The 27,585-nt window shown below is 35.0% G+C and overlaps 1 protein-coding gene across 2 annotated transcripts in view; it reads left to right on the forward strand.

The window, feature by feature from the left end:
- The window catches only part of PPARG (peroxisome proliferator activated receptor gamma), a 60,947-nt gene extending 36,595 nt beyond the window's left edge, over positions 1 to 24,352 (forward strand). For both annotated transcript variants that reach the window (XM_067003363.1, XM_067003362.1), the window contains exons 4-7: positions 1,201 to 1,339; positions 9,410 to 9,609; positions 13,736 to 14,186; positions 21,423 to 24,352. In XM_067003363.1, coding sequence (XP_066859464.1) covers positions 1,201 to 1,339; positions 9,410 to 9,609; positions 13,736 to 14,186; positions 21,423 to 21,670 — 1,038 coding nt within the window. In that variant the 3' untranslated portion in view covers positions 21,671 to 24,352. The remainder of the gene's footprint in view (positions 1 to 1,200; positions 1,340 to 9,409; positions 9,610 to 13,735; positions 14,187 to 21,422) is intronic.
- Positions 24,353 to 27,585: the final 3,233 nt, after the last annotated feature.

A 27,585-nucleotide genomic window follows, 5' to 3' on the forward strand; every position in this document is an offset into this window, starting at 1 on the left:
CCATCCTCAAGAATGAGAAAAGAAACACTGGAGATAGGAATTATTAACAATTCATTGAGTTTAAATTCACATCATCCTTATTTTCAATCTCTCGAGGAAAATAAGTGATAGTAAAATCCAATGCAGACCTTAACTAAAAATTATAGCACTGAATGAGGAACATACTTACAGCAGCAAGTATGTTGTTGATTACTTACATTGCACTGAACTATATAAATGTCATTTTTTTTTATTGTTAGTATTATTCTATGAGAATAAAGTAGCTGTTACAAGGAAATAATTATGATAAATTCAGATAAACTTTATTAGCTACTAATCATTGATCTCAGAAAACACCTGTAGACTGTAAAAAGACAGAACTCTGAATTTACGTAATGGTTTCTGTCTTCATAAGACTTGAGTAATAATTACCATGAGTTTGGCAGCAAGTTTTTGGATTTTTCATGAGCCAATGTACTTTGCAAACTTGTAAAATCCAAACAGTGGGAACAAACTAGAAAATAAAAGAACCTAAAAGATAGAACACAAAAATTTAGATTGGAAAATTCATTCAGCATTGTGCAAACTAAAAGAAATAGAATAAATAAAGGAAAATAAATTCTCTGTAAGCACTCAAGCTCAAAAAGGAAAACAAATAATTAAAATAGAACAAAGAAATATGTGGGAAAGACGATCTAAATAAGTAGCAAACACATAACCTTTTTATATACTTGAGATCAAACTGTTCTTTGCAGAATTTTTGGTTTGTGGTCATTTATAACACTTTTCTTACATTGTGAAATACATTGTTTTCCTACATAGTGAGCTTGAAATTTTTAAAATGTTATGTTCACTTTATATCCAATCGTTTCATGAGCACCTGAACAAATCGAGCCTTGCTTCTGTTGGCATGGTATTCTTCATGCTCAGTACTTCTGTAGTGCTCTCAACTTATGTTCCTAGGATCCTTTCAAACCAATAGATCCCTTTTAGCTTCCGTAGCTTTTTGAGACAGTTTTCTATCAAACTGATTTGAAAATAGCTAATAAATTCAGATCAGGAGCATGCTGCTACGCAGATGGTGTGACCATAGCATCACCTATCTAAAACAAATTTAGGCTCAGTGTTTATATAGAAACATGTTTGTATGTTTACAGAAGTAAGACAGTGACACTGACAATGTTTCTTCTCTCCTTTTACATGTTTTTATGTTTGCTACAGGGCTTTTTTCGAAGAACCATCAGGTTAAAGCTAATTTATGACAGGTGTGATCTTAATTGTCGCATCCATAAAAAAAGCAGAAATAAATGTCAGTACTGCAGATTTCAGAAATGCCTTGCTGTTGGAATGTCACACAATGGTAAGTGTTTGTGGCATGTTTTAAAACAATAATGTTTCTTCTCAAGAATAATATGAAGCATATATATGATTACTTAATGTGATGCTGTAACTTCTACAGTCTTTTATTTCTCTATACCAGGCAGTTTAGAAATATGTATCAGAGAGATTGCCTCTGTGTTTAGCAGGCTACGTATATAATTGGAGATTGCTGAATATAAAAATCAGATAGGTAGAGATCTACACTTAGCAATATAATACATAATATAATGAACGAGTTGGTTTTACTCTCCATTATTCTTGCTCATTACGTTGTCAGTTGTTCTTCATGAACATGTTCCTAGTGTAATTGTTATTTTTCAGGTTGTGGTCTTATTTTTTGGTAAGGCTCTGTTCCATACTGTAGCTTAATATCCTTTTCCTGTAAGTCAAAAACTTAACTTAGTTATGAAAAATGAAGTAGAGAATTTGCCAAAAGTTTGTGAATAACAGCAACTTGAATTTGATGCAGAGAATGCTTTTCCAGGGCGGTTAACATCACTAAGTTAACACTTCCTCATACTAGAGCACAAGATATTTGAATGAATGGGCCATACGCTGTACTGGTTTAAAAAAAACTGTCCTCCTCCTCCCTTAGGATACCCACATCTGGGCATAGATTCCAATGTGTGGTAAGTAGGAGTGTAGTGTTTCTCAGCATGCTCATTCAGCTGTTGGCCTCTCATCATATTAGTGTGTATAGCTGTGATTCCTGTGTATTATGCACTGTCTGACCTCTCCACCATCCAGAGGTGAATATGCCCTCCCATCTGTGAACTGTGTAAGCAGCATTTCCATTTACTATATGTTGTAGTCTTAGCTTGCAAAACTGTATGCAATTGTGTATGGTTCTGTGATTGCCTTCTTTACAGTAGGTAAGCAGATAGCATTAAGTATATCACAATACTGCTCTCTTGCATAGGATATAGAAGAAAATCCCTCTGAACTTTAAAATTAACATACCAACTCATGTAGAAATACTTGTGAATGTTTGGACAGAAAGACATAATGAAGATTCTTTGCTGCCTCGCTTTGGCAAAGCTGAGTAGAAACAGGAATTAAATGTCATAACATAGAGACTTATGTAATTCTAAGGGTAAAGAATTGCAAGCATGACTGGGAAAATAATTTCTCTGTGGCTTTTTTAGAACTTTCATTATTTTCAGTATAAAAAATAAGTGTGTTGTCCCCAAGAGGGAAGCTTAACTGTGGTTTGTGAAGTTATTACTTCAGTGAATGTAAAATGGTATGGGAAATGTTTTGCTAGTAGAAAATATGGTTTTCAAGTTCCTGGGATGCAACAGTAACTCTTAAAAATAAAACTAATTTTGAAATGCTACTGTGGGTATTTTTATAGTAGTTCAGGGGAGTTTGTTATTATTATTTTCAAGGTGCATGCCAAATTCTTTCATAAACTAGCAACATGGCTTCCACAATGTGAACCATGTCCTGTGCCATCAAGAAGGGGAAGGCCAAGATCATTCTTTCTGGCTTGACAATGTAAATGTCCCAGGAAATCTTTTTAAAATGAATGTTTCACATGCTATTTCTTCCTGGTCAGCCACAGCAAGGAAGAACCTGTGGCACCAGCAGGGACCATGGTTATGAGGGGCAGGAGTGAGGTATGGTTTTGCCATTTCCCCCAGGGCTTGAAAGAATGCTTTAATTGACTTTCGTCACCAGTTCACTTAGCAGGGAGTTAGTAGTGCTTATATTCAATTATTGGCTTCTACATTTGCATTTTTGCCTGCTCCAGATTGTATGAAACCATACCTGCCCCCTCCATCATTTATAAACAAATTTCTAAAGAACTAAATTTTGCCTGTGAAGACACAAGTCTCTATAAAGAAGCATGCAGAAATGTAACACTGGAGATTGTCAGTGGCACTGAGACAGATTCTAATGTTACATCCACAGATTAAAGTTTGTCCACTTGGATAGTGAAACTATCTGAATTTTACATTCTTGGAATCAGAATGTGGACTATTTGTGCTGGAGGGCTCCAGTCTGTGACTCTCTTCGCATAGATATATTATTGCAAAATGAATAGTTAGGGCACTTAAAAAAAAAAAAAAAAAAGGCAGGGGGAGAATGCAAGGAGACACTTAGCAGCTAAGAGTCACATTTTTTCATGTATAAATGCTACATACCACTTGGCTGAAGGTTAAGAAAGACAGTAGTGTTCTCATGCTTTGGATATTGTTTTCCTTTCCTTCTCTAGCCACAGTGCTGTTCTGCGTTTAACCCTCAATTGCTCAGATTGTATTCTGAAGTACCACTAAGAAAAAGTTTTGTTCTTTCCTTTTGGAAATGCTATTAATTTTTTCTCTTACACTAAAAATACTATTTATGTAAAGCCAACTAATGTACTGGAAAAAAGAGCACACATGGCAATATGTCTTTATTATAATTTCTGGGAGCACTGAATTGCTGAATCTGGGCACATGCTTCAAGTAAACTCAGAAAAGTTTCTGCCCTGGCTCTGTCTGCTGTTCTTCAGTGAAAGAAACTGAATTTATTTTCTATATGGGAACTCATTTGTTCTCCAAAAAATCCCTAATCTAGACAATCAGAAGAGCAGTGTGCTACAGAGAGTAGTCTAGAAGCTGTCATAGAGACTTCTCCAAGTCATAAAATGTGGCATAAGGATAAGTATTCTGTTTATTTCCACAGAAAGACAAAGACTATAATATGGCATGCAGGAGAGAGAAGATAGAGTAGCAAAGAGGATAAGTGGTCCAGAGAAATAGAAGGTGAAGCCAGGGTCACAGGAAGGTGGTGCAGAAAAGGGAGAAGAACCTGTCACCCATCTACAGATCCCTGAAATTTTTCTCAGACACCAGAAATCCTGTGAACTCTTCTTATCCACCCTGTGAACTCTCCTTTTTCTACCCTAACCTCCACAAATATTACCAATCCCTCCTACTTCTCTCACCCAAAGTCCCACTGCTGTTTCCCACATTCCTTCCATAAACCCACTGACCTTTCCCTGACTTTTATCTCAGTCCCCTGAAAACAACAATGACAATGATTTCTCCAAAAGGAAACTACCAGGCTAGTACCACGAAACTGAATTTTGACTCAAATTTGTATTCCATGCCAATAAACACTGACTAGGCTACTGTGTACAGACAGCATTTACACTGACTAGGCTACTGTCTACAGACAGCATTTAAAGGTGGATCACTGTTATTAATCCATCCTAAAAACACACGTTTAGAAACAAAGAAACATGTGGGAGTAACAGATTACTAATAAACATACAATTCATCTCCTAAAAACTATTTTAAAAAGAAAGATAGCAAACTTTACTCCAAGCACAGTTTTCACATGCCAAACATGACAAATGACATTTTTCCTGAAGGATTTTATCAGTGCTTAATTATTTTACATAAAAGTTCACTATTATGATGACAGGCAACAAGATAGACCCTAAAGGTGAATATAGTACAGAAAACAGGAAGATCCCATTTCCATTCTTGAAGTAAATTCACCTATTTAGAAGAAGACTTGGTCCTATCAGGTAAACGCAAACTCTGCTGATATTATTGGCTGGTTTGTTGAACTGATAGATGTAATCTGGTAGCTGGCAAGCCTGCTTAGGTGGCTTGTTTTAGGTCAGTAAGAGCATTGGGTTTTTTAGGTCAGTAAGGGAGAGCTTCGCTATACCACTTTGATTAGCTAAAGAGCTAGTGCATTCTTTGATAATTGATTTACCATTTGATATAATAGCTTTCTATGATATGAGTAAGCTTTGCTATATATAAGTCAATTCTGAATGCAGCATACAAACATTCAAGAATATAAATTAATGCTTATAACCTAGCTTGCCATATAGCAATACGTGTTAATTTCCTTTCAAAGTAATGTCCTCAGCATTTTAACAAAAAGGCTTGTTACATAATTCAATGCTACCTTTGGCAGTACTATTTCTCTCTCTCTCTCCCTCTTCTCTCTCTTGGCTAAGTAGAAGACTTAGAACTATTAAGAGTAAATAAATGTATGATGATCTCCAATGCAATCTATAAAGTAATGGAAATAGTTTTGTATTAGAAGCACTAGGGATTATAACACAAGTCTACTTTGCAAATGTAATTGGGTATCCTTTGTTGGATGTTAACACACTGGAAACTTGATTCTGGAACACCCATAGTTAATCTTGTTTTCCATAAGGAAAACAAATACAGTGTAAATTGTCTTTTATTATAAATTGTATAGAGTGTTGTAAATGCTAAATAACAAATTGTTGATAGGTTGCTGTTAAACAATACCAAACTGCAGGCATGAATACTATAATTTACTTTCTAAGAGACTCAGCAAGATGAGACAATGCAGAGTATTCAGGGTATAGGATACGGGGCATATGTAGAAACTATACATACTATGCTGTCATTTTATACTCTAAGCTAAAAGTAAGCCTATTTTATTGTAGCATTATCTGTTCAATAATAATAGATACAGTTCTGTGCAAAACTGCCACAAGTTTTAAAAAAGAAACTAATACCACCCTGCTAATCCCCACCCCCAGCCATTTTGGCGACTTATAGAAATGTGCTTGGAAAAAAGCAAAAGAACAAAAAAAAAAACATGCATTAGTATATTCACCCATGTTTGAAATTCCAGCAAGATGTTTGTTACCCGTCTGGTCTCTGTTATTTAAAAGAATACAAGTATACTTCTTAGTTATTCTCTAATGACAAAAGAGTCTGTTTTGAAAATCCCTGATCGCTTTAATAAAATCTCTCCATCAAACAATTCTATTTCAGTAATCAGTGGGATAGTTTGTGTACACACTGTGGTATATCATCAAGAATTTTCCAGTAAACAAAAAAAAGTGGAAATTCCTATTGTTTTTAATGCCTTGGGGAAGTGTATAAATTATTTTAGAGCTAAGTTAATATTAAAAGATAGGAAGGAAAAGCAATATACTGTCCATTTTTTATCCCTTGTTTGGAAAAATAACCTTGGGGGTCTTGTGTTAGTGAAATTCTAGATTATAAGCTTGCTTCTGCAAACCCTGACTGTCAAGAATGGGTCCACATCAGAATCATGTTTTATACTGGTGTTTAGTCAAGCTCCATTTCCATAATATGTAAAGAATTAGTATATAGAATTCATATCAGACTGTTAAGAATACATGATTTATTGCAAAGATAAAGTTATTATATATAATGCCATAAATTTCCTTAAATCAATATAAAATATCAAAATACTTTACAAGTAGGATTTATCATTAAAAAAAGAAAATCTAGTCAAAAGCACCTAGCTCCTGATAGGATTATGAAATCTCTCAAAGGACATCTTTCTTAGAATTGTTACGTATTTCTTACTATGTGTGAAGAAGTCCTCGGGTCGTACTAAATTACACTCCATGTATTTCAGGGAGCAATTAACATTTTAAAGACATTAGCAACTCTGATCTCCCCTTTTTATTAACAGTCCTTTATATGAAGCTAATATTTGCCTTGGTTTGCCTTCCAAATTAAAAAGTTTACTGTAATAGTCTGACAAGTCTTGCTAGACTTCACTTAAGATTTCAGTTTGCAAATTCATCATCAAAAAAAAAGATGTTGAGAAGGAGCTGAATGTGTTGGCAAGAAACCCATCTGAAGCATTAAAGTATCACAAGATTTTTTCCATTGATGAAGGTATTACAAAAATACACATTTGACAAATTAATCATAAAATATAATACCATGAATATTACAAATTTTATGATTTTAAATCTGAAATGAGGTTTAATGAAGAACATAATAATTTACAATGAAAATACAAATTAAACAAATGTGTAGCTCTGTTCGATATGAACTCCTAAATTAAACTTTAATGCTTTTATTGGCTATATTATTTTTAACACCTTCTTGACAACATATTTTAGTTGTTTGATATCTTTTTAATAAATACTTATGATATGTATGCAATAATATATTTTAGCTTTATTACATTGATAATAGTTTGATTCTTTTTATTAAGTCAGTCCTTCAATATCACCAAAAAATCTGTAAATGCTATCCAGTATTCTCAGTGAGTTTTCACTGCGTTTACTTCATTAAATACTTCCTATTTCTTTTGGCTTATATTTTCAATATCTAAAATGCAGATATGAGTATAATGGGTTTAATTTTACCAGCTTTCATGTGTATTTAAAAAAAATAATCAAAGGACAATTTGTGTTAACAACAAATAAGAATTTTGAACAGTGAGAGAATCCATTTAACTGCAAAATGACCACAAAATGTTCTTGATTTGCAGAGTTCATTGAAGCCTATATGGTTGAATTAATTCCTTGGTAGTTGTGCTTAATGTTCTCATCATTTTATTTAGGTTACACTAAGTACAAATACGAACTCCTTTTGTTTTATATCAATTTTTATACATCACTAACTTTGCCATCCATTCATGTTGATATCTTAACAGAATGCTGGTAGTCTCTTTGAGCCATTACCGTATGTCATATAAACTAGTAAGTTCATCATTTTTCTGTAATTATTTTGCTCTCAGAAATAAGGAGGGCTGGCAGTGATGTCTCACTGAAAACTATTGTTAGTAGCTGACTAAGAGTACTTAGTGTTCCCCATGAGAGGAAAAAAAAAATAGTACCATGGTATATATGGTCCAAAACAAATATCAGATGGCAATCATTCAAAATTTCCCTCATGAAAAAACTGTAAGCAACATACATTTACAGGAAAAAAATAAATGTTAATTTGTTCCTGTTGAACTAGATTTCCCTTCATGCTGATTTTTATTCTGACACATAAGCTCTAAGAATACCCCAAAAATATGAAATATGCAGCATCAATCAGAGACTAAGTATACGGAAAGGAAAATGTAGTAGAGTTGTAAAAAAAAAAAAAAAAAAAAAAAAGCATACAAACAAATAAAGAATACTATGAAATAGGAGAAACGATCAATAAATATACTAAATGCTATATGTTGCGTTTTTTTTTTTTAACGCAATTATTTATTCTTGCAAAAAAGTGTCATTTTTGTTTATCAGCACACTGCCAGCATCCTCAAAACAGGAAAGTGGCTGATGATTTCCAAAATAAACATCCCAAGTATAACAATTCATATGTATGTTCTTAAGAGCAATTTTTCTTCATCCAGGAAAGACACTAACCTCTGAAAAAATATTTATAATATTTCTCTTTCCTCCTAAGGCTAAAATGCAAACCTTTATTTTTTCCTTCTGTTTTTTGTTTTGATGCTCTGTTGCTGTGCTTTGTTTTCTTACTATAAAATAAATCCTGCTTACTGAAATACGATAAGTCAGTTTTGATCTGGATGGCTCATTTGAAATATTTTCCAAGTCAGTCTCCATAAGTATAAGCAGTGCCTTGACTATTAAGTATGTAGGTGTAAAACAGAGCAATTGTGAAATCATATGACTAGGCAGAACCATTTCCTGTTCTGTCAATACAGCATGTATGTAGGGTTACCATGAAGAACTCAGCCTTTTCATATTTTTTATTCCCTGCACAACCTTCTTTCTCATTCCTTAATTATTTTGATAACATTTTATATCACTTGCTATCTTAAGGTCTGTTGTACTATTTAGGAATTTATTCCTGCGAGGTATGTGGGTGTTTTGTTTCTAAACAAATGAAGAAGCTGAGATCCATATGGTGGTTTGCCCAAAACCATGCAAGGCTGAACACTGTTTCCTACCTTAGGCCAACTGAATTTTAATACCTTAAAGATTATTTACATTTTATTTAGATTGGAGGTAGAATCAGTGGTTTTCACCAGTTCTGTCTGTCAGGTGAGCTGACAATAGTTTTGCATTTCTGAGCAAGTTACTGTAATCTTACTGCTTGGACACAGATTATTTCCTCTTTGAGATTGGTTTGTTTACATATATTTGAAGCACTTCAGTAGTTTGCCTATAATACTGGATAGGATCATCTTAGTCTTACTTGCCTGCCTACTGTTTTAATAAAAAATTGAAGAAATTATAATAAAAGGTGACAGGAAAAAAAAAAAAAAGCTAGTAAAATATGCATATGTAGGTTCAACTATAACTATGAAAATTACTTGTCATCTTTTTCAGCCATCAGGTTTGGGCGAATGCCACAAGCGGAGAAGGAGAAGCTCCTGGCAGAGATTTCCAGCGACATCGACCAGCTAAACCCTGAATCTGCTGATCTGCGAGCACTTGCCAAGCACTTGTATGACTCATACATAAAGTCCTTCCCTCTGACCAAAGCCAAGGCGAGGGCGATCTTGACAGGAAAAACGACAGACAAATCAGTTAGTTCCCTCTGTTTTGTTTTGTGTTTTTTTTTTTTCTTTTGAGTAAATGATTTACCACATTGACAACACATCTTTAAAAAAAAAAAAAAACTTTGCTGTTGCTTTGCTGTTGGCAGTTGCATGTTTCAAGCTGTGTCTGAAACACAGGAAATGTTTTTAGATAGGATAAGTAAACATTATTTGAAAAAACTCCAAGTTCACCTAATAAAATACTTGAAACCAGTACAAGAATTTGAAGGTCATCTTAACCTTTTTGTATTCTCTGATCCATTCTTCCCGTTTTCCTTCTCCTTTATCAGAGGTTATCTTCCACACTATCTGTTTAAGGTGGCTATCTAGCTGTCAGCAGTTGGTTGCTATATTCTTCAAGCATCCGTATCATAGCATATCATCATAAAATATTATCAGTACTGGCTCTATTCAAAGGAATATCCTTTTCGTAAGTGTCAAATGATTCACAGTACCATCAGCATCAGTAACCTTAACTATGATACTTACGGTGCTCTGATGACTTCCTGCTTTTAACTGGATTATCGTGGATCAGATCAGTATTCTATGCTGGTACAAACTGAATTTTGAAAAGTAAGGAATAGAGATACATGTATTTGTGGGTTCCTTTGGAAACTTCACTGGCAGTACCTAACTTTTGGTATCAGTGGAAAGAAGGATGAATAAGATCTGATAATTATGGTAGTTTTTAAAAAAAATGTTATCACTATTTTAGAAACTAAAGATAAAAATAGCTTTTCCAAAACTAACTATTTGACATATTTTCTGAAATGATTGGCAGAAATTTTATTGCCAGGATTACAACAAAGACTGTGTTTAATTTTCTTTGTAAATTTCAAAGGTAGGAAAGGATTTGTTTTTTGTTGGGCTGTCTTTCTAAGGGCAGTTAAAATCCTAATTTTAACATTGTCTCTAATTTGGTTGCAGAATTTAAAAAAAAAAAAAACCTTTAGATATGGTGATACAAATTTAGATATTTGCAATTTAAATAACTAATCATTATGGAGTATATAAAGTTTGAACTACCATAGTTTATTTATCGTGCAGTAAGCTGATACACTAAATCCACTTGAGGATCATTGCTTTTTCAGAGTCCTTCCACAGTCCTTTTCCTCTCCATATTAGAAACAGTTTTCTGGGAAAGAATTAATACAGCAGTTCAGTTTTCTGTAATTGTGGTCTATGTAACTAGGTATCTGCATTGGGAAACATAATAGAAGTGGAGTGTGTAATCATATGTCTTGTTTATTGCCCTTCATCATAAAAATGTCACCAGGAGGCCTGCTTATTCTTTCTGCAGCTGCCCACTGTACACCTGTACTACTACAAGTTAATCATAAGCTTCATACTGTGCTGTAGTGATTATAGATGTGATTGGCAGAGCGAAAAGGAGGGGAGACAAGATCAATCACAGATGAGCATTCATCAGGCACAAGAAATCCCTCTGCTAAGTGAATATCACAGCCAAAAGAAAAGCCAAATTTATCATTTGAGCAGGAAGCACAGAGATATCCCCCAAAAGATTCTCTCCATCTATTTTATACATAATAGGAGAATTCATATGGGAAGGAAGTTGCAAGGAAATTTCTTTATTCAGAAGCCGAGTGACTGTGCTAGGAGATTCTATTGCTTCTTGTACTGGATTCTTTAAATTTAAGTACAGAGAAGATAACTTGATTGCCTGCTTCTTTATCACACAACCACCACATATTTTAACAGTGAATAGGAATATTTTGCAAGTTTTAAGGGTAAGGTAGCCAGTAATAATCAGTTCATCACATTGTCATTCAAATTAATAGGTTTAAGAATTAATGCCACCTATTAAGTGGGGTGTCTTAAATCTATCTTGACCTTAGACTGTTAGACTGCGTCAATTGAAAAATGATCAGGTATGTTAAGTCAGTAAGTCAAAATTAAAATTAGTGGGTAAGTAATTCATCCTCTTTTGGGATATAAAGTGCTCATTTGACATAAGATTTTAGTCACAATGTTCATCTGAACTTTTTTTAGTGACTTTGAACTCTTGATTTTTGTCTCCTAATGTCAATAGAATGATGGTATAATATAGTCATTCTAAAGCCATATGTACATGCTTAGAATAGACAAGTTTTTCTTGTACTGATGCTGCCACAGGATTTTCTAGAAACAATAGAAAGGAATGACCTACCACTACTAAAATACACATTTTTAAAAGCCTCCCCTCAATCTTTTTATAGCAGTGTGTTGCATATGCATGCATATACATATGTACAGTTGTATAGAGAATATTTTTTCTGCTGCCAAAACACCATCCCAACTTGAAAAATACCTTATCCTGCTGGCTTTTCTCAGCTCTGTGTGTTTATTTTTTCAGTTTCACACTGAAATCCTAGTGCAAGTGGAAAAAACACTGTATTTGACTGAAACTCATGGTTTAGAGCTATGATTGCCTGTGGTTACTGTGAAAGCACTAATTTCATTGGTCCTGTAAGCAGCAGAATATTGAGTTAACTAAAAGAGTTTGGAAACTGAAATCCTCTTGTGTGGATACTATTATTTCAGTTCACAGATAGACCTTTGTCTTCTAAGCAGCTGTATCAGTTAAAGGCAAAGCTATGACAGCTGTCATCCCTCCCTCTCTTCCTAGCGAAAGCAGGTTGGAGATCTGTGTTCAACTTAGCCTGAAACAAATGGCTGAACATTTTCACAGTCTCCATCTGCAGAACTATGGAAGTAGTAACCTCTAGCTGGTGGGTAGTGATAAGCATCTATGGGCAATATCCTCTACAGAAAGCACCACAGGACCCAAAAGAAAGTAGCTATTTCCAGTTGTAAAAATTCCTTAAGAATTTGGCACTGAATAGACTGAAAAACTGGTTTAATGAATTTGGAATAGAATATTAGGAGGTTCCACAAGCTGATTCTATGAGAGAGGACTACTGCCTGTGTATAGGATGTCTTAGGTTATTTTTTAATCTCTTCTACAGCTTAAAGTGAATATAAAATCTTAAGAATGAGCACCCACATGAATAAGGCATTAGAATCTGTAATCATAAAGGATTTTAAATTTTAAAATGCATTTCTCTAGTCCAATTGTTGGCGTGTAATTCCTTGTATTTTAATTAATCGGGCATGTTAACAAGCATATTAATATCTGTAGGTATTTGTTCAGTGCAGCATTGAGCTATTTAGTTATTTATTGTCTGTGGAAAAGGTTCTTCAGATAAATGAAAGAAATCCTCAATTAACCAGTTCTTTAAAGCCAGAGGATACTTCTGCAAATCCTGAAACAGACTGTTTCCATATCCTAGCAAAAGTTTTGCTGGCATTACTTTTTCTCATCTGTTTTCAAAATTGATTTATTCCCGTTGCATTTATTTCACAGTCAGACTCATTCCTGTGTTCTGAATTGTGCTGCTGCAGTGTATCGTGTTATTTGTGATCTCTTCCTCAGAGACAAGTTCTAAGCATAGTACATCCTAACTTTGTTATTTTTAAAGCAATTAGCAGTGAAAGGTTGAATTTATCAGATAATGCCATAAATTTTATAGTACTTACAGTACTTTCTAGAACTTGAACATAACAGCATATGAAGTAATCAAAATATGAACCTACTATATCTTTCCACAAAAAAAAAATTGTATCAGCAGAAGCGCAGACATGTCGTTGTATACTTAAAAGATTATATTTAATATAAGAAAGTAAAATTCATGTAAAAGCATTAACATTTTCATCTTTTGTTAATAAGCATTCCAAACTTTGAATTCTGTTACTACAGAACTTCTGTAAAATGAACGGGGGGGAAAAAAGGAAAAAATCATGAATATTGTAATTATTCCTACCTTCTTGCCCCTCCTGTTAAGAAAAGTGTCACCCAAAGTCCTATTTTTAGCATGTGCATTCATAGAACATGAGAAATCCTTAGGAACTACTTGTCTTTTCTGTAAGTCATTTTAACATTATGAGGATATTTACTTTAATAGGTTTATGAAGGCTTAACCCCAAAGCACCTAACCTTGATACACTTCTCAGACATTCCTAAGTGTTTTCTGATGAATTATACTTCAGTTTCTCGTAAGTCAAATGGTCATAGAAAAAAATGTGAAAGTAACTTCTCTTTTCCTTTTATTTTTAGCCATTTGTTATTTATGACATGAACTCTTTAATGATGGGAGAAGATCAGATCAAGTGTAAGCATGTGTCACCGCTGCAGGAGCAGAACAAAGAGGTAGCAATTCGCATTTTCCAGCGATGTCAGTTTCGCTCTGTGGAGGCAGTGCAGGAGATTACAGAATTTGCCAAGAACATTCCAGGTTTTGTGAATCTTGACCTGAATGATCAAGTAACTCTCCTGAAATACGGTGTCCATGAGATCATATATACTCTCCTGGCTTCTCTGATGAATAAAGATGGAGTTCTTATATCTGATGGACAAGGTTTCATGACACGGGAGTTTCTGAAGAGCCTGAGAAAACCTTTTTGTGACTTTATGGAGCCCAAGTTTGAGTTTGCTGTGAAGTTCAATGCACTGGAATTAGATGACAGCGACCTGGCAATATTTATAGCTGTCATTATACTAAGTGGAGGTAAGTGCTGTCTTATTTAATGATATTTTATATAATAGAGTTGATGCTTTAAATTCCTGTCCAAACAGGAAAGTGCTCAGCAGTAAAGGATGGGAGTGAGTTTATTTACAGGTAGTTTTTGGTTGGCTTTCAGCTTTCTTGATGTTGTTTGCCATTTCTTCAGTTTCGGGCAGAAACTGAAAATGTAAATGACCTGATATTAGTGTTGGAGCTGGAAATGTCTGCTGAATCAGCAAGTCATTTAGTTAAAAGACAAAAACAAAATCAGGACTATATTTCTGAAAAAAGAGGGAGGGAGGGGGTGGAATTTCATTGGCAAGACCTTCTGAAAGTTTAACTTCTGCATGAGGATTTTTTAAACCTGCAATTAGATTGTGTGGCTTGCTAATTGTACACAAATAACTTTGACTCCATAAAAATTTCAAAATAGATGTGGCATTTGGCTTGCAGGATTGCGATGGGTTTTTTATTGGTTTGGGTTTTTTCATTCACACAAGGTTTTGTTTGCCTTGAAGAGAGAAAAAAAAAAAAAAAGGCTTTTCTCAGGAAAATGATGATCTGCAAATGCCTCAGAAAAACAGGCATTGTGTGTCTGCTCTGTTCACATTTCCTAAGCTGCTCTGTTTATATTAATGTTTATGGTTTGAGTGAAACATGAATCTGAAAGTCCAGGTATCAGACTACAGTAATTCTAACACTTCTTTAAAAGGCAGTGAATTTTCAGCTTATGTTGGAGAAAGTTAATATGTTTTATCTGATTCTGAGGTTATACAGCTATTTTGGGATTTAGCTACCCAGATTTCATTCACTTAGAATCCTTCCCACCAAGAATATGTGATATCAGATATACATTTCAGGTCAGATTGAGGTTCTTTTACTTTGGTCAATCGTATCAACTTAGTGATATCGCACAAAGAAAATTTTACCCAACTGATCTGTGTGTATCTTGGCTTAGACCGGTGGTGCAGATATCAATGAGAGGAATGTGCTGAATGTTCTGAATTCAGATCCTCCACAGAGCAATGCAGAGTATTTTATTATTAAATTATGTTTAAGCAATCAAACACAACAACCACATGCTATTGTTCTAAAATGAAACATCCTGTTGAGAGTGCATTGCTTGCTATGCATAGCTTCCTATACATTTAAATTCACAGAAAATTACTTCTGGCATTGTGTTTCATTCAGTAAAAATGTAGTATCACAGTATGGGTTATTAGACCAACTAAATCCACTTCAAACAAGTACCGCTCCCAGAAGACATTTTCTCGTGCAAACCTTTGAACACGATGATCCCCGAAGACTCTGAATTAATTCAGTAAGGGAAAATATGTTACTGGTGTATTTTTGGTTGACTTTGATGGGGGAGGAGAAATTATACAAGCCTATTAGGGCACTACACAAAACATGCCAGTATTTTGCATTTTCTAATATAATGAAATTTAACAGATGAGAAACAGGCCTCTTAAAATGCAATCCTAATTGAAAAAAGGGAACTTGCAATCTGCAAAACTAGATCTGCTATACTTCAGTGATGTTTGGTTTACATTAGAGGAAATAGGTATGATGTAACTAATCATACATTTTAGATCTCTGGAGGACAATGATCAGGAGAAAAAAAAAAAGACTAAACCACTTTTATCAAGAATTTTTTTTAAGAATAATTTTTGAATTTTACCAATTAGTTCGTAAATAACTCTGAAGTAAATACATTCCATAAATATAAATGAGTCTTATCTAGAAAAATTCTTCAATTTTGTGATACCAAAAATCTCTCACTATCTTTATTCAGAACTTTTTTTTTTCAAAAAAAGGATTATAGTTATTTGTACAAACTGAGATTATATTTTGAAAGCAAATAAGCTTTGCTGACAATTAGAGAACAGTTTTTATCATTTAATTTAGAGCCAGATGCTACATGTATTGAACTGTATACATTCCGTGGTCTGGAACAGAAAGCCTATTTCTCAGATGTCTTAGATACTCTTTTTTTTTCTGTAATAACTTCACTTCTGTAAGAATTTTGTGAATATCAAAATAGGACAATATCACTGAAAACAGGATTTTAAAGCCAGTATGTATTACCTCAAAGACTTTAGTAGCTCCAGTAATACCGTTATGTTTAAGTCACTTCAAGAAATCCTGTGTACTGATATCCTAAAAAGAAAACCAGTTAGTGAAACAAAAAATAATCCTAGCTGAAAGTGAATTTGTCATTGCTCATCAAATTGATGCTGGTGCTGCCGTCTCCATGAGTGCTATCTCCTGTGCAGCTCTAAAGAAAAGAGGGAAGGGAAAGAGAGAGAATTCCAGCTGGAATATTACATGTAGAAAGCTTTTCATTATGAAGTGAAATTTGTCACACATCCTATAAAACAGTTCAACCTTTTGATATCAAAATAGTTGCTTTTGTAGTACATGTAGCAGTAACAAGAAACTGACAAATTAGCTGTAATAGCAACAAAATGAAAGCACTCCCACAACCATTTTATTGTTTCTGAGGTGCTCGGTGCAGCCACGCTGTCTCAGTGATTCCAAATGTTACTGTGAGCTCGTTATTGCAAAGCTGAAGGTTGTTCTTAATGTCTGTATATTTTACTTTAAAATATTTCTGTAAATACAAACAAATCCTAATATTCTTAATTTAATACTGATGAGACAGAGATACTGTGTGTGAGCAGTAAGACATTACCTTGTTCTTATGAAAGAAATACTTTATGCCATTAACAGCAATGCCAAACTTTCATTACAGCGTTCTTTTAGTTATAGTAGCTTTGAAAAATACACTTTGGTAAAATGGGATAAGGAAAACGTTTTTCAAGGAGATATTTTTCCTCCCTCTTGTATACCTCTGTGCCACTGAGGTATTTCCTCAGCCAGTAGCGACTGTCGTGGTAAAAATGTTAAAGAACTTGGAGCATCTTAAAAAATACTATGTACCGCTGAGGGGAAAATAAAATCTGTCACAAGAAGAAGATTTAAGGAGAATGAGGTGAATGTTTGGGTTTGTCCAAGACTTACTGGGCTTGATCCACACTTATAAGTAGAACAAACTCACTCAAAAAAAAAGTAAGAAAAAGCTTAAAAGGTAATTCTATAGCATGTTTACATACTATGGGTGGACCTGAACTCCTGTACATTATCTTATACAGTGTTCAGCATGCAGTGGTGCTGGGGAATTGTGATAGGGTATGCCTGTGAGGACCCAGGCTCTGTTAGTCAACACAAAAACTAGTATTGCAATTCAGAAATGCTGCTATATTCACTTTTTCTGGTCTCTGAGTGAGTGTGTTCTTTACAGTGAACCTTGAGCTGTGAATAACTGAGGCTTGTTTAAATATTACATTCAATAATTTTGCTACAATCTGAGGTCAAAAAAAGGTGAAGTTTTATCACTGAATAGTACCTAGAAGTGGTCCATCTTTGACTCTTACACAAATCCTGCTCTAGCAAACCTGTTAGAACAACAACAACAAAATGCTTCCTAATCAGAGCAAGACGTGCAGATAACCACTGTGGGCTTTGAACCACAATTCTGGTGACTACAGTACATGTGACTGTCTCGGAAGAAAAACTCAAACTGCCAAGTCATATCTGCCTCAGCAAAAAAGTAGTGCAGTTGTTCGGTTCAGACATATCTTTGCCTGTTTTATCATACTAAGATATTAGAATGTATATTTAAATGCAAAATTATCTTCGTTGAAGATAATAAAAATATAAAGGCATGGATAAAAGCATGCAGATGGCAATTTCATGTGTGAGGAACAGGAAAAGTTACAGTTACTGTTAGGAAAATGAAAGAAGCATCCAAATCTGTAAGTAAATATCAAACAAAATATTTTTCCCTGAGGTAATATAGGACATAAATTTACACAAAGTCATACTGTTGACACCCAAAACTAAAGGGTTACTAGTCTTTCCCAGTCACTGTGAACATTTTTCTTTTTTAGTTTTAAACAGCTTCCTGCAGAATGTTCAAATGAAACAGCAAATATGACAATGAATGAAAACCTAACAAAAACTGAATAAAAAAGTAATAATAAAAAGGGAAACATGGTACTCTCTTAGTCTGAAAGGATTAAAGGCAGGTAGCAAAAAGCACACAGGAAAAAAAAGAAAACTTCAATAAATGATCTTGTTTATCAGAGAGGCATAAAAATGGTTTCCAATTCACTGTCATCTCTGACCTTAATCACATCAATTACCTGTCCTTTGGCCTTCTGTAACCTAATTTCATTTTATCATAAGAATGTCCTTCTACAACTCATTTGTTGCTCTTTCACATCCCTCCTAAGTTCACATTGCCCTTTTCTCCAAGAGCTTTCAAACAGCCTATTAGGTTCTGTCCTCTTCAGAGGCCTCCACCACAGTGTCTCATCTAGTTTCCTCCCATTTCTCTTTCTCCCTGTTCCCAACCTGAATTTTTCTCAAGGCTTACTGCTAATCATTTCCTTTGTATTTTTTTCCACATGCCTCGTCTACCTGGAGCTTCATACATTTGCATTCTCCCTACTGCACAAAATACATCTTTTCCTATTGTAACCCAATGAATCTGAATCATATACATTTAAAAGCATCTGAACAACTTGAAGTATTTGCCAACAACTTGAAATAAAGCTTTTGCCTCTTATTTCCTTTTTTGCTCATTTAGATATGTTTCTTGGAACAGAAACAGCATTTTCCTCTGTAAGAAATTTTTACTGAGAAAGTATAGCGAACTGTCAACACCCAAAAAATAATGTCCATATCCTGAAGTTCTCATTCATGAAAAATCTCACTTGCCTTCAATGGGAATTTTCCTTCCTCCTGATTTGGCCTTTTTAAAAATAACATCTTATGATCTCCTAGGCTTTTGTCATAGTCATCTTTTCTGACTGTAGTTCCACTGGGTCATTATAAAACCATTAGACTGGGTTTTTCAAAGGAGCTTAAGGATGTTAGGCACTTAAGTCTCACTGAACTTCAGCTGACCTAGGGCACCCGAATTCGAGGGGCTCCTTGAAAAGTTCCAGTCTCGATACTGATCTCCTGGGTTTGCTCCCTGCACTCTAAAAGTTGCACTGGGGAGCGCAGTGTTTGAATTGGGTTTCACTTCTGAAAAACTCACACCCTAAAAATTCCCACCGCAAAAGAAGCAGGGGGCAAATGGAGATTAATCTCAGAGGAAATCAAGGCCACAGTCTTTGTGCTTCTTGATTTTTATATCGCTGTACACTGAGTCATACCCAGCTAGTTCAGAGTTCATCTGCAACACAGAAGTAAAATTTAAAGCTATCGCAACCCAAAGCCAAAATTGTCAGTTTTTAAGTACTTCAGGTTGGGAAGTTTCTGAAAGATATAAAGAAAGCAACTAGATTTTGCAGCATGTAATCTAAAAATAAATAACTACAATTTATTAAAAATGCTCTAAGTATTTTTTAAAATGCCTTAGTTATATTGCCAAAGTAAATTAATAAAAAGGAGCTTTGGAAACAGTTTGTTTGGAAACAGTTTCCTGCTTGCTGATATTTACTTGCGGACTTTCTGAACCATATTTTATGGTGTTATCAGTTGAATGGTGTAAATAAGTGACCTCTGGAAGACAAGAATGGCTTATTAGCATGAAATACCAGAGGGAAAGAAGTATCTTGTTTCACAGAGTCACTTGGGTCACTTAACAGCAGAAGGCAGTCACATCATTAAACCACAGTCAAAGAAATACCAAGCTCCATGTTCAAACTTGCCATTATTCCATCTTCTTAAAGCTCTAAAACCTTGCTTCTTTGAGTTAGCTGCCCTTTCCTAATTAGTGACTTAAATATATTCATGGCTTGTCTACTTGTTTGTTTCCATGCCAGCTTTGCCTTTTAGTTTACACTGCAATTTTTTCTTCTTTAGGTAAAACCCCAAAGTATTTATAAAGAATTTTGGTTTTCTCCCAGCCTTTTTTCTAGTATACAACACAAGCCAAGGTTATATAGTAGAACTGGATGCACAGAAAGGTTACTAAGATCATAGGAAATAGCAGCCTATTTTTAAAATTTTGAATGTAGATCAACCTCCTGACCTTTCTGAAAGGGAAGTATTTCCTTAGGAAAGTAACTTAAGGCTAGCTATAGGCATTACGTTTTATTGATCAACCTATGAAATGGATTTCATGGCTACACAGAAAATGTTATTTAAATTATTGACTTTTTCTCTTGGAATACTCTTGATAATCAGGATGCCTTACCCAGTAGATGTGAGGATTACCATATGTGAGGATTTCATAATGTTAAGCAACCTTTGCTTTCATGGCTGTAGAATTAAATAACTTACTTCAAGTTAGAAAAAAAATAGAGAATTATGTTAAAGAATAATGACAACCACTTAAGAAGATACTCGGGGGCAGACAGAAATAACAGAACAGCTATTACTCTGAAAGATGATAATGGGTGATGAGGAAAGATTTGCTTCTTTTCAAATAATAAGATATGCCAAAGAAAATCCTGGACTCACAGCTGTGGCGGTGCAAGTAGCTGATTTTGGTTGTAAACATCCATCCTAGATTCCTCCTTATGGAGGAGAAGGCTCAGCTGGCATGAGCCCTGAAAAGTCATCTTCTGCATAAGCCACATCTCTCAGTTTTCCACTGCCATAAGCATATGTGGCTAAACTGATGCTAAAAGCTATGATGAGATTTCTTAATAGCAACTGGAACTTGGGTGCGGAGAAGACCTGAACCTGTGATTTTTAGATTTTTTCTGGTTAGTATGACTGCATCTGTCCAGAACTGAACTCAGTCATGGAATATGTCTCTCACGGAAGTTGAATTTATGCTTTTTTTTCTTTTAATAAGTTAGCATGCACATTAAAAGGAAATATTCTTAATGGTAGCAACTACATGCAAATCTGCTTGAGTATATGTTGATTTTCATAAATTGAATTACCTGGTACAGATGATTTATCTTCCAAGTATATCTCACTGTTCTTTTCCACAGACACTCCAAGTTTACCGGGAAAAATGCATTTCAGTATTGTATAAACCTATCTCTGAATGCACCACAGAAATCCTTGAACAGTTTCTAAGACTAGTTTTAATACTTTTACCAAATTCTAGCAAAATCTTACAAATAATTACATTAAGCTGTCAAACAGTTGTCAGTAAGTGTTATCTGTAAATGTTTAATATACTAAGAAATCTTTAAGAAATTAATAAATGAGATTGGTGTTTCCATATTATTCATAAATGTAAAGCTCTTTTTTTTTTTTTTCTAGACCGCCCAGGTTTGTTAAATGTGAAGCCTATTGAAGATATACAAGACAATCTGCTGCAAGCTTTGGAGCTCCAGCTAAAACTGAATCATCCAGAGTCATCACAGCTGTTTGCCAAATTGCTTCAGAAAATGACGGACCTCAGACAGATTGTAACGGAACACGTGCAGCTGTTGCAAATAATAAAGAAAACGGAGACAGATATGAGTCTTCATCCACTCCTACAAGAAATCTATAAAGACTTGTATTAATGATGATAGTAGTTCTAATCCGCTGACATAATGTATGTTCTTCAGATTGCACTATTTCTTTGAGGGAAAACTTTGCATACCTAAGAAATTACTGTGAAACAGCATTTAAAAAAGAGAGAGCTTAGTATAGTAGATCTATTTTATGCATATTGTTTATAAAGACACATTTACAATTTACTTTTAATATTAAAAATATCTATATCATGAAATTGTTGGCAGTATTTTCAAAATTAATTTTTTTAACTATCTTATTTCTTAAAATTGCTTGTCCAGTATGATTGCTTCACTGCTTCACTGAAGTTGGTTAAGCACGCAGTTAAATTTTCAACTTAAAAATAAAAATCTTTCTCCTTAAACATTTCTAGGGAAATATTTTAAGTATTATGTTTGATTCTGTGCTCCCACGGCAGCAGCAAAATAACAGTAAAATTGAATCACACATTAGTGAAACTTCCTGTGAGACCTTAAAAGTTAGACAAGTCAGGTCTGATAATATTTGTGCCTACCATAATATAATTTTACACTGATACAGCTCTTTAGAAAGGTCTTTGTGTAAGCAAGAATTAGGCCCATCATTTGTGGGCAAACCCAAAAACCAAAAACTTGACCCTGTTTCAAAAATCGAGTAAGGAAAGAATATGCACTGCTCATTACTCTTAGGAAGCAGTCTTGTTGATAACTCTGCTCATGCAGTTCCGAGGCAGGTGAGCAGCAGCCTGTGTGGAGGCACTGTGCAGCTGCCTCCCCATGGCCTGCAGTGCACATGCCACAGCAGCTAGTGCTAATGCAGCCTTCAGCCACTGTCTGTAGTTGGAATGGGTTAATACCACTTGGCCTGAGACCTTCCCAAATTATTTGATGAACTAGCACTGAAAAACATCTTCAGCCAAAATGTCACGTAAAATTGGAATAGAGTGACTCCTCTTAAACAAAAGCAAGGTTTGAATTCATTCTTGAAAACATTAACCTGTAATGGAAACCCTACTATGTTAGTTTGACTTGAACTATCATTATTTATCACCGGGAACAAGAATGCTTTGAGATATTCACTGCTGTTAAGATTGGTAATTTTTTTATATATATTGCCCTATAATGTCATCTAAGATTTCCACTGGGAGCAAAGCACAGGAGAGTGAGTAAATCAATCTTCTTTTGGTATTCTCAGTGCAGTTGAGAGATTCCCTTAGATTCACATGGACTGTGGCCACATTTACTGTTTGTGAATGTGACCGTTGAGAAAGTCGAGCAGGTGTGGTCCACACTGGGGGACCTGGAGAGGGAATTTTGCAAAAAAATGCCTCTGATTGTAACATACATTATTGAAACAAGGTGCGGTCCTCAACTGAATACCGTTAGTTTCCCCGCAAGGTCCAGATTTTATTTATGTAGCAAAAAGTGTGCCTTCAACTTAGTTAGACAAGTTCAGTGGTGATATATACGTAGCCCAAAAGGAAATGTAAGTGGGAATATGTGAGTAGACTTGATGTTCAGTGAGTCTAAATTGGCCTTACTCCCAGTGTGGACCTTAGAAATCTAAGTTGGTGCAAATTATGCAATATAGAGGCTGGCAGAGTTAAATATTAAAATAAATCCTTATGCTCATGCCTTATGTACCTGAAAATATTTCCTACTACTTGTTTCAGATAACCCCTGGGCCTATGGTCAGTAGTAAGCATTATGCCCACCAGGAAGTGTTTGGAGAATTGGATCATTCAGCCTCAAGGTTTAAAACCCACAGATGAAATTGCAGAGAGATGAAGTCAGTGTGAGGCTAAAGTGAGCAGCTTTGATCTTCACTAAGCTCACAATGAGATCATTTCAGGTAACTTAGAAAAGATTGCCCTAAAGCAAATGGAATGTTGCATGTTAATGATGCTCAGGATTGCATGTTTCCTGCACATTTCAAGATAGGCACATTGTGCTAGCTGAGCATCAGATTCTGACAGGAATTACATGCACACTAATTTATGATTGTTACAATTCTAAAGAAAGTATTCTCTCTCTTATAAATCTGTTTTCCACTGGACACTGGACATTTGAAGTTTTGCCATCTACCACTCAGTGGGAGAACCTCTATTTAATTACAGAGTTCACCCCCTGGATAGGAGAATGTGTCAGAGACTGACTGGTACTGAGATGGACTACAGCTCCAATACTGCATTCCTACAATAGTCCTAATAATAATTCCTAATAATATACACTGCAAAATTTATTAACCCGAGACTGCATTTCTTACACAATCCAATTTCACATCAGCATCACTAGAAATGAGATATCAGAATTAGATTTAAATAAAGAGGAATTCTAGGGCATGTTCTTATGTAAGTAATATGAAATATTATTTCAAAAGGACAGTGGAAGAGATGCATTGACAATAAAATTTACTTCATGACTGTTACAGGAAGAACTTCTGTGTATCTTAATTCTATTTTATTGCAAGTGGTAATATTTTTGAAAGTAGCAGTTTAGCAGTGGCACTGCTTAAGGATTTCAGTCCAATATGGACATATACAATGCATATATTTTGAGAGTGGTAGGGTAATGGTCTAAAGAAAAAAAGAGGAGGCAGATTTGCAGGAACAGGTGTTATCCTTTATTATTTTGAAGGCACTGAATGCCCAAAAGTCTATACTTTTCATTCAACTGTATAAGCTGCTTTAATAAAATATATTGTTCTCCCTACATCCTGGCTTCTCTTACATTTTGATAGTTATTCATCACGTTTTCCTCAAGCCAAGGAAAATGTTAATTTTTATGTGAATTACTAATCACAGAAATGTTCTGATTCTAAGCAGTTACATCATGGTTAGGAAGTTTTGCCTAAAATACTTTTCTACAAGAATAGGTCTTAAGGGAAAAATGTTCATTTAATGGACAATTGCTATGTACTAATTTAGAACAAATGACTGTTATGAGGATATGAAAACATTTTCTCAAAAAACAGTGTTTTCTCTTGTGAATTATATTCAGAATTTTGATCTAATTGTAAATACTTTTTGTTTCTATGGGATTTTATTTATTAAAAACAAAAAACTTGCTAATGGAAGTTTATAAGTAGGTTGTAATATTTTCAGACTCTCTGGAGTTTTGGTTAGAGTGGGCCATGCCATGAATGAACAATTTGTTTTTTTTGATCTTCAGTGCTACTAAAAACATTTAGCAACTCAAAAATAGAAACAGCTGGTATATGCCTTTCTTTGAAGAACTTCATTTTCCTTGTGTTTTACTGTCCTTCCTTAGTCATCTGCTCACAACATTGTAACATCTTAGAGATGGTGGGCTGAGTGGGATACTGGTACCTTTCCAGAGGTTTTACAACTTCTGAGCTTTCAGTCTTATATTTTACTGATAGACTTTTTCAGTAGAAAAAAGCTGGAGGCAAATCGTGTCTAGAGAAAGTCATTGGGTATACCTGCACATATCCAGCAACTATCTGCCTGTTTCCATCACTATGTCAAGCATCAGCTAGTCAACAAAATGTTTCTTGCAGAAGCATAAAGTTCGCCATCTAACAGGAAACATGAGAGCTTCTTCAGACAACGCACATTGGTCACCATTACTCTAGAATATATTGCTGTGAATTTCAGAAAATGAAAATTCAGATGAGACAAAAACATGCCCAGCGAGACCATTATTATCGCAAAGGCAGTTTATCGCAAAGGTCCATTAAGACCATTTTAATCACCGCTTCTATAACAGCAATGAAAAACTACTTACCCTACTAATGCAGGTAGCTAACTGTCTTTCAGCACTGCATGAAAGGAAGCAGTGAGTTGTGTGATATTAACATAATCTTTTCCTAACATAGGCAGCCCTTCAGTAGTCTAAAATACTGAAGCCTAGAAAATGGACTTCCTGATAAGTGTTGTCATGACTTGCGTTACAGAACTTCAGAATTGCCGCAGGCCTGCCCTGCTCTATCACTTCAGCATACATGCTCTTGGTTTCAATTCACCACTGGTACAGTTAAACCCTAGGGGATCAGGATTCAATATTTGATTTGCAATTGTAAACTCTGTTCTGAAGTTGAGTACATTTTAATAGGATTTTTTTCCCTTTTAAATGTGAGTCAGTATCTCTCACTTAAATGAAGGTAACATCAACTTTGTAAACAAGCAATACAAAACTGCAGCTAGAGATTTATAGAAGGAAGGAAACAAAAACCAAACCAAACCAAAAAGATAGGGGAAAAAAAAAAAGAAAAAAAAAAAAAGCCTCCTGGATCAGCAGCAGCTTAATCATACACCTGTCAAATGCTTCAGCTTTTCATTCAAGCATAGGAAAAATTTATGTGCCTGTTCTTAAATCCCATTCCAACTGCCTTGCCTATGGTGTTTAAAAATCAGTTGCATAGGTGTGTCTCCAACTACATAAATAGAGCAATATCCTTTCACACTCATCAGCACTAACTAGCCCTAAGCAAGTTGGTAATTGTAGCAAAAACAATTTCTGAATTTCTGATTATTCATTTTCATATGCAGGATGTAGATATGAAATTAGTCTATGAAATTAGGCTGGAGAAGCAGCTCATGTTAAATATTGCTCACCAGCTTTAAGAAAACAATCAGTAGCTAATGACTGACTCAACAAGCAAACAAAGTCAGGGAAAGATTCCAAGCCTTCAGTTGCAATATAGCAACATTATATATGCGTGTGTACACATAAGCAAGGACATGCATAACATTCATTTATAATACAGCTCCTAACCAGCAACCACTACTTACTAGTAGCTAGTAATCAGTGGGTGGAAGAACTCCAGACAGAAAATAAATTGCTACTTGCTACCTTTTTGCTTGTATACCATGTGGGTTGCCTCAAAATCCATAGCACCCATTTTCCAGTATAAAAGGAGTATTTAAATGTAAGTACTTTTGCTTCTGGTTAATTCTGCATTGCCATCTGGCCCTCTATTTCATCAGTTGCTTCTGCCACACTCCTACTTTCAAAGCTATATAAATTCAGCTGGATATCTGCTCAGCATGTGAGCTGGTGTTTGCTAAATATTTGCTGAAGTCTCAGTGTAGAGATGGAAACTGCTATGAGCAACTGCATCTCAGGATATAGAGACAGTGTAATTTCACTAGGTCTGCTCATTTTTCAGACCTGGCAAAAATGTACTCCGTTTCAAGGACTATACAGAGTATCCCTGTTTAAGGTACCCCACTGTCTGGACCTTAGTGTTCTGTATGAAAGCTGCGGCTTGTGAAGATACCAACTCTCTTACACATGCAGTATGTAATCTGTGAAATGTATCCTAATCATACTTGTTTGTATGCAAGGCACCTAAAGTTCCTAAATGAGATTAGAGAGCCCTGCTATGCGTGGCCTTATAGAGACCAACACCGTTCCAAGTTGCTTACACACCAAGACAAGGCAGGCAAAGGAAAGATGCAGCATAGAAATTTTATGCTGCCCTATTCAGGATCCACAGATGAGAAACAATACTCGGATCAGTACCCAGCCCCACGGCTTAGGCTGCTTCTTACAGACTTCTACATTTATACTTTGCAACAGCCAATTGCATTATGAGACTATGCTTGCAGGTTAAACAAAGAAATCAGAGTATATACATTGATAGGCTTCCAAAACTCGAAGTTACTTCAATTCACACTCTTTCATGACACAGGCCTTAGATGTTTGTTGTACCAAATCCTGGACTAGGCCAAAGGAAGAGCATGGTCTCTGCACTGGACCTCATCTGGATCGTACAGCAGGAATTCTCTGGGCCCTATCATGCAAGCCTCACTCAAGGCAGTAGCTATTAGATCTTTGGGGTTAAATTATTTGGGACTTCTTTTAAATGTGAAACCAATTTACTTCAATAGTTTTGCAAATGTCTAAAATTAGTTCTCAACTCTCAGATGGGACAAGTTTCTAATTATGATTTTGTTAACGGAATATAACTTTCAGCTCTG

Source organism: Anser cygnoides, chromosome 10 (genome assembly GCF_040182565.1).
Source record: "Anser cygnoides isolate HZ-2024a breed goose chromosome 10, Taihu_goose_T2T_genome, whole genome shotgun sequence".
Lineage (NCBI taxonomy): Eukaryota > Metazoa > Chordata > Aves > Anseriformes > Anatidae > Anser > Anser cygnoides.